The following is an 11969-nucleotide window of genomic DNA, read 5'->3' as shown; positions in this document are numbered from 1 at the left end:
CTTCGCCAATCTTCACTTATCAATCACTCGATAGAGCGATTTTTTCCTATGTCAGGACGATTTAGGGCGGTTGTGTCCCTGCACATAATCAATCCCCGACCGCTTACACGGGAACTCTGGTATACTTTTTGTGCTCAGGACATCCTTATTCTGAAAGGAAACATGTTTCTTACAAATTGCAGCACGCATAAATGACTATGATCAATTTCCAATTATGATGGCTGTCTTTCTTTTGCCATCATTCAATATGTCTCCAAAATATAATTGAGTTCGAACCCCTTCCTCTCTTTCCTTATATATTCCAGGTGAAAGCTGTTCACCAAAGATTATTTATATATTAAGAAGAAGAAGTTGAATACTGCATTGACGAAGCTGGTTTACACAGTTTACACATTATTTGCACCTCTAATGGGCTTTGAGTTATTGTACTTTTTACTTTTTGTTTGGAAAGTGTCGTGGCATATTCCATCTATTAGTTGTGTCATTTATCTACCGTAAATCCCTTTGAGATGATGGTTTTATGAGTGTTGTCCTCGTTATATTATTGTTCCCTGTGTTTGACACATCTGCGTGATACAATGGGTTTCAAACTCATTTCCATCATATTGCATTTGATCCTAGGGATATGTGGTGAGATTCCATTGATAACTGGCCTGAAGCTGATAAATAACAAAATTACAAAGCAATTTGTTATTAAAATACGATCACTGTAATCCCTGAAATACCTCAAGTAATATCCATACATATCTAGGTACACACATTAGCAGATCTGATATTATTGGCTTTGGTTAACATTGTTTAATAGACATTATTTTGAGTTTGTATGAGAGTCTTCCAATGATAACAATGAGCCCAGAACAAGCTGGGTTATAAGACTTACAAATAAATACACATCGATATATTTTGATTTCGCTCGAATCATTAGATAGATCTACTTTCGAAATGAAAGCATAGAGAATAAAATTGGGTTGGCACGAATGTTGTGACGTTTTGAAAAATAGCAATATTTGTAACAAAGATTAGATACATTTTGGAATTAAGAAACCCGTCCGAAGGTAGGAATCAGGCTGTGAACAAAGAGGAAACAGACCATTGATATATTGATATATCATAGATTCCAGCCAGAGTAAAATGCAAGGAAAAACCATGGCCGTCTGTGTCTTTATCTTCATTTCCACGATCGGAATGTCTTCTGCATTGTTCTTTAATCGTTTTAAAGGTCAGTTGTATGTATGTATGTATGTATGTATGTATGTATGTATGTATGTATGTATGTATGTATGTATGTATGTATGTATGTATGTATTTATGTATGTATGTATGTATGTATGTATGTATGTATGTATGGATGTATGTATGTATGTATGTATGTATGTATGTATGTATGTATGGATGTATGGATGTATGGATGGATGTATGTATGTATGTAATGTTATGTATGTATGTATGTATGTATGTATGTATGTATGTATGTATGTATGTATGTATGTATGGATGTATGGATGTATGGATGTATGTATGTATGTATGTATGTATGTATGTATTATGTATGTATGTATGTATGTATGTATGTATGTATGTATGTATGTATGTATGTATGTATGTATGTATGTATGTATGTATGTATGTATGTATGTATGTATGGATGTATGGATGTATGTATGTATGTATGTATGTATGGGTATCATAAGTATGCACATGCACATACACAGTTTATATTTTGACTACTCAAAAAGGTATCAGAATTGTTTTAGCAAATTTATAAATTGATTCAAAGTGAATCTTTTTAGTTCTTTAGTTTTGGACAATCATGCCCACCTATAAAGCTAGGTATTGAAATCCGATTTTATTGTCTCCAAAAGAGGATAGTAATGCATTGTCAAATGAACATTATGAAATCGTGAATTTTCTCAACATTAAAAACATTTTGTGTCATTAAGAACCCAAACTGTGAACCCGTCTTGGAATCAATTAGACGCTGTTCGGGATTTAATATTTGGGATGGTGTTAAAACAAAATTGTTATAGTATCAAATAATTACTGCACCAAACAGGTCGTCGAGACTACATACATGACATGATTCGTGGAACCTCGTAGTAAAAACTTTGTTATGAAACGATCATGAATACGAATTTGGCTGATTCATTTTATTAGTTATACAAGCAGAGGTGACGGTAGAGGAATTTTTATTTTTATAGGGTTTTTTATTCTTTTTTTTTTTTTTGCGATGTTACTGGACACATCTAGAATGAAATAACACCAAAGAAAAATGTGATGTCCTTGTCTGGATTCTACTCTACGCATTTTGTCTCCATTAGTTCTCAGTGGAAAATACCAGTGGCCGTTATTGAATTGTTGGAGTTTTGTCACAGTTGCCTTTATTATCATTGGGGATTTTTCAAATTGAAAAATATGGGTTTGTGTTTTAAAGAATTGAATTAGATAACTAACTCTCTTCATTTATCAACTAATTTGAAGTTTGAATCCTTGTGTTAAAGCACTGTGTATTAATGAAAACCCTTCACCATTACAAATTCTGCATGTTTTTTATATCTCTCCAGCTGATCACTGGGACGATTTGAAAGGTATGTTTACTTTCTGCATTACTCCCTGCCCCTTATTGAAATTGTTTTTTTAATTGAGCATTTATATAGCGCAATATCTAATAAACGTGCACAGAGAGCTTTACAAGGGGTCCCTGATCAACAGCTATATTTAACATGTAGGACGGGGCATGACGTCTTTTAGGCGATATTACCATTTTTCGGACAGAGACAACGCTATTAATGACCAGTTCCTCATTTTTCACCTGAGTACGGTGAGAGAATGTGAATAAAGAGCCTTCTCCAAGGACTCAACTATGCGCCAAGCGAGGCTCGAACCCAGGACCTTCCAATCCGAAAGCGAGTATCATACCACTAAACCACATATCCGCACGATTATGCGATTATTAAAGGTTAGATGAAGGCTCCATTGGTTATATATTAATGAATACCACTACTACTGCGAAACGACCTTTTTCATCAACATTAAATAATTATCAAGACGAAGAACGTTAGGTAACAATTCCATCCTCTCACAATTCAGACCAAACAAAGCACATCGAACTCAAATCACTAACAAATTTTGAAAATATCACAGATTTAAATTAAAAGCAAAGAACAATCATCACAGTGGAAATTTGGTGAGTGTTGAAGCTGCCAGCCTATGTAAGCGAAAAGCACTAAATCAGGTCGTTATTTTTCTTTGATATGTTCCGTACCACTCAATTCTTATCTTTATGTCTTTAAATAATTTTATAGGTTTGACATTTTTCTGGTCTATAATTGCAGGGGTTTTAGGGCCTTCACTACGCACTTTAAGATCACTAGCGGAAATTAATGGGAAGGGAAAGAGCCAAACGATTAACACTACTCCTACTACTACTACTACTACAACAACAACAACTACTACTACTACTACTACTACTACTACTACTACTACTACTACTACTACTTCTACTACTACTACTACTACTACTACTACTACTACTACTACTAATATTATTATTATTATTATTATTATTATTATTATCATTACTATTATTATTATTATTATTATTATTATTATTATTATTATTATTATTATATTTATGGTTATTACTATTATTTTTATTATTATTATTACTTACACTACTGATGGTAATACTACTACAACTATTAAAACAAACTTGAGCAATTTATATAGCGCTGTATCTACTAATCTAAAAGCTCTTCACAAATCATTCCTCGCATAACAATATGTATTCTTTGGAGTATTTGGGGACATTGATTTATGTCTGCTTTCATATTTATCTATTTATATATCTATTTAATGGTACAATGCGACCTATCGTCATTTGTCAAAAGGCTTAAATTATAATCAAATTTGAACTTGAAAATTGAAATCTAATCTCTATGTGTGTCCAGTGACTTGGGGCCCGCTGCCATTCAAATACTTCAATTCCATGCCTAGGAAGGTGGTGGATGCGGTGAGAGAAGGATTTGTCAGTGTCGGAAGTTGTGATAGTGGTACGTAATTAATAACTTAGATGATTTGGTTATTGTTGTGGTGGATGGTGGTGGTGTTGATGATGATGATGACGATGAGGAGGGGGAGGAGGAAGATGAGGGGAGGAGGGGATGAAGGAAGAAAGCAGATGGAAGTGAAGAATGAGAAGAAGATGAAAATAATAACGATGATGATGATGATGATGATGATGATGAGGAGGAGGAGGAGGAGGAGGAGGATGAGGAGGAGGATGAGGAGGAGGAGGAGTTGATAAAAAGAAGAAGAAGAAAAAGAAGAGGAAGAGGAGGAAGAAGAAGAAGAAGAAGAGGAAGGAGAAGGAGGAGGAATAGGAGGAGGAGGAGGAGGAGGAGGAGGAGGAGGAAATATAGAATGAGATGATGATAATGATGATGATGATGATGATGATGATGATGATGATGATGATGATGATGATGATGATGATGATGATGATATCCAGTTTCTCTCTCCCTGTGTAGATCCCAATTTTAGAGGAATTCCTTTCATTAAGGACGGAGACAAATCACTGGTGTTGTTGTATGATGCCAACGGATACATTGCTGGAATTCAGACCATGGTTAGAAGTTTTACTCAAATCTTACTGTCACATGAGACCTACAATCCCAAACAATCTCTCTTGTGTCAGGATGCACTAGATGCTTAAATTTTATTTATTGTCGAGTGGTCAATGCATTGCATTGTGGCAATGAATGTCCTGGGTTCGAGGCCCAGGCACATCAGGCACTTTCGTTGTTTTTCCTTGGCGAGATTATTAACCTCCAATTGCTCAATTTGAATAACATGGATGATTCCTGTTGACACCCGACGTTTGTTTGATGGGTTGTCTATATTCCTTCAATTGAATTTATATACTTTCTTTTTTTTTAAACTATTAAATGTAAAATTTCATAATTTTGATAATTCCGACATTAAATGCACTCTTTGGCACCTGCTTCATCCCGACATAATGCCTCATTGATGCTGTTGTGTTTTTGACGGGACACCAGATTAATATTATGGAATTACTCAACCCTGAAGCTTTAAGTGATTCAATGTGAGAGAACAAATGTATTCCTGTGCATAAGTTAGAGTATATACAAATATATCGCATGAACATTGTAGGTAGAAGGACAAAATAACATTAACTCAAATTTGGAAAGTAAGGAACAAAGAGTGCATCCTTCTCTAGGACATGCCACTCTGATATTTGTAAGCACAAATAATATTTTAAACAATGGACTTAAAGAATAATAACTAATTAAGCTGTAACTAAAGTTAATTGGCGAATAACAAAGGGGAGCGTAACTCGATGTATAACAGATGCTACAGGGCACATATATTTTTCTTATTTACCATCCTTCCACTCACTCTCTCCCACCACTATTTCTCTCAATGAGAGTATTAATGATTGTTTGTATGCATTGACTCTTTTTGTGTCTGCATTTTTGTGTGGTATAGCAAATTCATCCATTTGCCCACGAGGCAAAACGTCTGATCTAGTCTTTCTGTATGCAAAAAAAAAAAAGATCTAAATAATAAATTCTACTATTTAGAAGGGCGAGATGGCCACGTGTGCTTGCAACCGACAGACCCGGGGTTGAATCTCGCTGCTGGAATTTTGTATATCCTTGCGGAGCTGTTTACTGAGGGTAATCCCTTAGTTATCTTGGTCTTCTCGAGAAAGACCTAAAGAAAAAGTTTCCCAAAGAATATTTAAAATGAGGTCTTTTTATCTTTAAAAAATGCCATTATCTATCCATCTACCTGTATATATATATATATATATATATATATATATATATATATATATATATATATATATATATATATATATCTATCTATCTACCTATCTATCTATCCATCTAACTATCCATCTCTCCATCTCTATCTATCTGGTTTTCCCAAAGATGAATTAAAAAGAAATTGTTTATTTAAAAATCCTTTAAAATCGATTATCTATCCATCTATCTATCTATCTATCTATCTATCTATCTATCTATCTATCTATCTATCTATCCAGCATTCCTTCTATCTATCTATCAATCCGTCAATCCCTCCATCCTTTTATCTATCTATCCACTCATCTATCTATCGATCTATCTACCTATCTATCCATCCATCCATCTATATGTAACTCTATTTACATATAAAATCAGAAAAACAAAAAATAATAGTGAAATAATAGTGCTCAAGTTTGTTTGTATTTTTTTATAAATGGAGCTATTTATTAAATATTTCAAGTATAGTTTTTGTTCAACGTCTACAATATTGTTTCAAGCATTCGCTCGCTTCAGGAAGTGAAAGTGAAAGTAGATTGGACAATCTATCTATCAGGAATCATCTCAACACTGAGCATGGCAATCGATTCATTCCAAAACTTATGAAATATCCAATTGTTTATCAATACAGGTCCCATTTGGTTTGCCAGAGGACTACCCAAACAGAGGTCTGACACCACCTTTCATAGAACGCCATGATGGTTTTTATCTCACGGCTTATTTCGTTTCACCAGGTAGATCTATTCCTTAACCAATAGTTTATAATTTGATTTTATGACAAGAGTTTTCTTAAATATTATTGCTTATCAAATCTGACCGACCTTAAAATCCCATTCCTCAGTGAGGGCTTTTAAAACATAAGTGCTGATAATATTTGCTTTTCTCGTCTTTTTTATACGATCATTTACATTTACTCGAATTTTTGGGGGAGTCAATAAGTCCTTGATTTTGGTTTGAAATCATAATACTCACTTATATCCCCCAACTCAGAAAAAAAAAAACCCTCAAAGAATATAAAATGGTGAAACTTGGGTGACCATTTGTATCAAAAATTATAATATATTATATATTTTTTTTACCATTAATTTTAGAAATGATGGTATGCTGGTTTGTATGTATGTCTGCATGTATGTATGTATGTATGTATGTATGTATGTATGTATGTATGTATGTATGTATGTATGTATGTATGTATGTATGTATGTATGTATGTATGTATGTATATGTGTATATATGTACGCTCATTTCTTTTATATACATGTGTAGAAACAATGTGCAAGCGTGTATGTTCGTGTATGTCTGTGTCTGTATTTGTAAACGTGTTGATTTTTAAACCATGAACCAAACTGAGCATTGTTTACCTCACATGAATTGCCTTTAATTTGGACAATAAAGATTATTATTATATTATTATTATTATTATTATTATTATTATTATTATTATTATTATTATTATTATTATTATTATTATTATTATTATTATTATTATATATATCATATAAAATTTTAAGGAAAGACAACATATGGACAAAAGTTATGCGTCACATTTGAATACGCATAGGTTCTTACAGGATGGCGTGACACGTTTTATTAATGTTTTTAAAGTAAATGGTATGGTTATTAATTCAAATTTAGACAGGGCATTATAATATGGACTCAATCCAAATAACAGAGTCTGTTGTTCAGTTCTATCCATTTTGTAATGATTAATGAGTGGAAATGTAATAATTAAATAAACTGCTGTGACTTAATATAAGCATAAATGAACGAATCGATGATTCCAGTGAAGGATTGAGAGTTTGTCATCTGTTTTGGTTTGCTAATTTTAAAATCAAATCAGAGGCGATGGCATGAGTCAAATATCATATTGTATACTACGTCATCAATCAAATATCATATTGTATACTACGTCATCAATCAGATATCATATTGTATACTACGTCATCAATCAGATATCATATTGTATACTACGTCATCAATCAGATATCATATTGTATACTACGTCATCAATCAGATATCATATTGTATACTACGTCATCAATCAAATATCATATTGTATACTACGTCATCAATCAAATATCATATTGTATACTACGTCATCAATCAAATATCATTAAAGAACAAAGAGGAAAGGATTGTAATTGCTTTTGCAACTCTAGAGTTAATGGATTTGTGTTAATTTAACTATTACACTTGAACTATATACTAAGTCAAATAAATATTCCCTTTCTAAGATCGTATATTCTTCCTTGCTTTTCTTATACTAGTATGCATTCTTTCTTATTTGATAACATATTTCCAATACTTCGTTCTCGCTTCTTCATCCTTTCTTTTTATAAATTTGCTGGATAGAATACTATTAACCAATTTGGACACATTTTTGAGTTTATATATATTTTCAGAAGTTTGCTTAGGTTAACCATCTAGCCACAATTATAAACTTGACATTGTTAGATGTATTCCTTGGTATTGACCATTTGACCACATTTATTATGAATTTGATAGAATTAGAATGTATATATTGATAACTTGGTCACAATTGTGAGTTTGACACCGTAACACATATGAGTTTAATAATACATATCGTTTCAGCCAACATTTGTACCAAGGGTCGCTCCAAGAAAGAGTTCAAGAAAGAGGGTACTGGCACTATGTTGCTCATTCAGAATGGTTCAAATCCCGAGACGGACTACATCGAAATTCCTACGAGTGAAAAAAAATTGAAATCAACAAAATGGGTGAAGGGAAAATGTTTCTATACAATGGGTAATTTCTATTATCATCATCACCATCATCATCATCATCATCATCATCATCATCATCATCATCATCATCATCATCATCATCGTCATCGTCATCATCATCATCATCATCATCATCATCATCATCAACAACAACAACAACAACAACATGACTATCACTAATCGTTTTTCGGAGGTAAGAGTTGCCCGATTGTTTTATTAATGCCTTTTTATTTCTGGTTACAAAAACCCAACAATGATAGTCGGTGAATTTCATCTCAGCATATGGACATGTTGATGCAGATGAATGATCAGTTTTACACCTACGTCGTATAAAATCAAGCATATCATTTTACCATGCTCTCGTTTTTGTTTTGTTTTTTTTTTTTTTGGCAAGAAAACTCGCCCTTCAATTAAAATTACCCTTATATTGTCAATACTCTCAATTCTTGGACTTATTAAAGAAGTCTCAGATTTGAGAGTTTTTGTAAAGAAGTCCCAGGTTTGAGAGTATTTGCAAAGATGAGGGTCATTTAACTCGATCGATATTTGAAAGACGAGTTTTCTGGCCAATTTTTTTCTAGAGTAGGACAGTTAACTAGTTGAAGCAATAGTTATCTATGGATCCAGTTGTTAGGATCGAAAAGATAATCTGGCACATTGACATGGACAATAGTACAAAGACATTTCCGACCAAAATCATTGTTTGTTGGTAAAATGTCTTGTTTGCTCTTTTCACGCACCTGTAAAATTAGCGTAGTATAAGTTCAGGTCTTACATTTGTTTTTATCAAATATCTAACTTATGTGGAATCCTAGCATTCTATGGAGAAATAAGATTTCCTTCAGAGCCATTTGACCCATGGAGCCGGATAATAGCAATTGCTTGCTACCCTTTGGATAGGACGCTAGTCTAGCGCAAAGTACCCTTCCGCTAGATCTAGCAGTCTCGGCTACCCAATCACCTCTGGGTAGACTGGAGGGGGGGGGGGGGGTCAGAAATAATCTCGACTGCACCGGGGATCGATCTTAGTCCCTTTGTGTGTAAAGCAGTGCTCTACCAACTGATCTATTGGGACCCCCCAGAAATAAGACTTAGAGCGAAATAGATGGTAAAACCAGCACCCATCTGGTTCGTTACAATTAGTCTAACAAAAGGCTATTGGTGACGGTAATTTTATCATAATATCTGACCCGTAATGACATCCATTATGTATAGGGTCAACCCAGTCGAAACTGCTTGTCTTGACAAGGCGTAATGAATAATCAAGATATAACCGTCCCATGTCCAACAGCCCTACTCTTAATCTGTTGCGTCAATGGCCAAAGACAAGCAATGTTGAAAGCAAAATTCTGACACTACATTGTGTCCCTGAACATACTAGACTTGGCAAACTTTACACCAATCGAATCAGGTGTGAGTGAGTACCTGGCTGTAAGCATGACCAGTACTGTGAGTGCTAAAAAAAGCACCAAAGAGGTGGTTTGTTATGTTTGGAATCAAAATAAAGTTCCAATCAGCCAACAAGGGGAATAAAGTATGAAACATTGTGAAGCTCATTGATCACGATGAAACTGTGAATACAAGCTATGAAAATGCATATTATTAATAGCATATATTCTTCAACATCCCAGGGAATCATTACTGGTATGACATCAGCAAGGACATGGACTGTGACAATTTCTTCCCCGTGTTCCTTCTATACAATGAAAACAAACTAAACGGATTTGGATGGGCCCTCAGTGCGTATTTGCCTTCTCCACATATGGAGCACCCGCCGACTTCTTCATTTGATGTTAGTCAAATCATCATCATCATCATCATCATCATCATCATCATCATCATCATCATTATCAACACCATCATCATCATCACCATCGTCATCATCATCATCATCATCAGCATCATCATCATCATCATCATCATCATCATCATCAGCAGCAGCAGCAGCAGCAGCAGCAGCAGCAGCAGCAGCCGCAGCAACAGCAGTATGAAAGTGAAAATGATATGAGCCTGAGCTCATTAACACTACATGATCCCTCTAGACATTAAAAATACCGTGAGCTTTGGACTAGTGGAAAGCAATTTCAGCAATAACCATTAAATGACCTCAATGCGCTTTCCAATGGGACCAGAGCCAACAACAGGCAACGTGTAGAAAGAGACATGACGCCTGAATTACTCTATTACAACCATGTATTCATTTCAAACCTGACCATTGTGAGAAAATGTGAGTAAGATCTTTTCCAAGGACTCAATTTTACGCTGTCTACAACAGCATTATCTTTTAATGGTTACACTACAACAATATGAGGATCTCACCAATTTGAAAAAAAAACATTGCATTCGTGAATCATCTTGAGACCACCCAGTGGCTGCCTCATGATGCAGTGTTCAATCCGATGCTTTGTTGCCTCCAAACAACGGTTCAACCACAACAAGTGCAAGTGGGCGATGCTGCCACTTGCCACTGATGCAGAATTTCTGCAATCAGATAGAAGGCCATGTCGTCCACTAGCCCAATCCATTTTACTGACATAGAGTCACGAAAGCTTTTCTTCCAGTTTAGTGGAGACTACGTCACTGAGGAAACCGTGTTCTTCCAAATTGACCTTCCGCAGTCAGAGAAGCTAAACGCGAAGGCCGATGGGATTTCATTTGGCTTATATTTTGGACATTAATCATTATAGACGTGTTTCTCGCATTCCCTATGCATTGTGAAAGGTCATCTCCCAGTGATCGTCTCCCGCCGAAGGTAGGGAGACTCATGGATACCTGCAACAAACTGGCCATATTCTTTGGGTGTGGTTGACAACGCTCGAGACAATATCTGTAATGGTTTCCATAGTTTGGAGTTAACCTTCTAAACATTCCCGCTTCCACCCCGGTATGGGAGCTCGGTACTCTGTTGAGGGAATAATCATCATCATCAGCATCATCATCATCATCATCATCATCATCATCATCATCATTATATGGTAGAAATAAATATACGCCACATCTCTGTAGATTTAGAACTCAAAAAGCTCCGTGTCCACGGGTCTGCAACTACCAGCACTGAGGGCATATTTATTGTTAAACTCTCTCTTTTAATTGTTTTTTTCACTCTAGCGATTTATGGTGGAGCCGCCCACTTGTCTGTACGACTATGCTGGTTCGCTGTCCACCATGCACATCTACCTGACCAACTCACCTCTCCTCAATTTTTGCTGAAGAGATCCAAGACCAAAGCTAAACATCACCTCTGTGGACCTCTGAACACAACAGCTAACATCAGACCAGTATTTTTGGTTTTCAACAATGGTAAAAGAAAGTTAAAAAGGCTTAACGATATGAATCTAATTGGTTGTTTAAAACTAGAGTGATAAATTAAACAGAAATAAAAAGTTATGGTGGCGAGATA

General features: G+C 35.0%; 1 protein-coding gene across 2 annotated transcripts; it reads left to right on the top strand.

The window, feature by feature from the left end:
• The first annotated feature begins 827 nt into the window (after nt 1-827).
• On the top strand, nt 828-11969 carry LOC144963859 (uncharacterized). Of its 2 annotated transcripts, none has more exons than XM_078897809.1 (8): nt 828-1219; nt 2562-2585; nt 3948-4049; nt 4527-4624; nt 6457-6559; nt 8418-8591; nt 10201-10308; nt 11678-11969. In XM_078897809.1, the coding sequence occupies exons 1-8, from the start codon at nt 1132-1134 to the stop codon at nt 11929-11931; spliced, it is 951 nt and encodes a 316-aa protein (XP_078753935.1). In that variant the 5' UTR covers nt 828-1131; the 3' UTR covers nt 11932-11969. The 2 variants fall into 2 exon arrangements, with proteins under 2 accessions (XP_078753935.1, XP_078753936.1); XM_078897810.1 differs by having other exon boundaries at nt 830-1219; nt 10201-10361.

The sequence above is a fragment of the Berghia stephanieae genome, chromosome 2 (genome assembly GCF_034508935.2).
Source record: "Berghia stephanieae isolate SIO BIC M18660-M18661 chromosome 2, UCSD_Bste_1.3, whole genome shotgun sequence".
Classification (NCBI taxonomy): Eukaryota; Metazoa; Mollusca; class Gastropoda; order Nudibranchia; family Aeolidiidae; genus Berghia; species Berghia stephanieae.
This window is presented reverse-complemented; position numbering and strand designations above follow the sequence as displayed.

Coding starts and splice junctions, on each gene's coding strand:
- LOC144963859 (XM_078897809.1), top strand. CDS start 1,132: ATGCAAGGAAAAACCATGGCCGTCTGTGTCTTTATCTTCATTTCCACG. Junction 1,220..2,561: donor GTTCTTTAATCGTTTTAAAG/GTCAGTTGTATG, acceptor ATATCTCTCCAG/CTGATCACTGGGACGATTTG. Junction 6,560..8,417: donor GGCTTATTTCGTTTCACCAG/GTAGATCTATTC, acceptor ATATCGTTTCAG/CCAACATTTGTACCAAGGGT.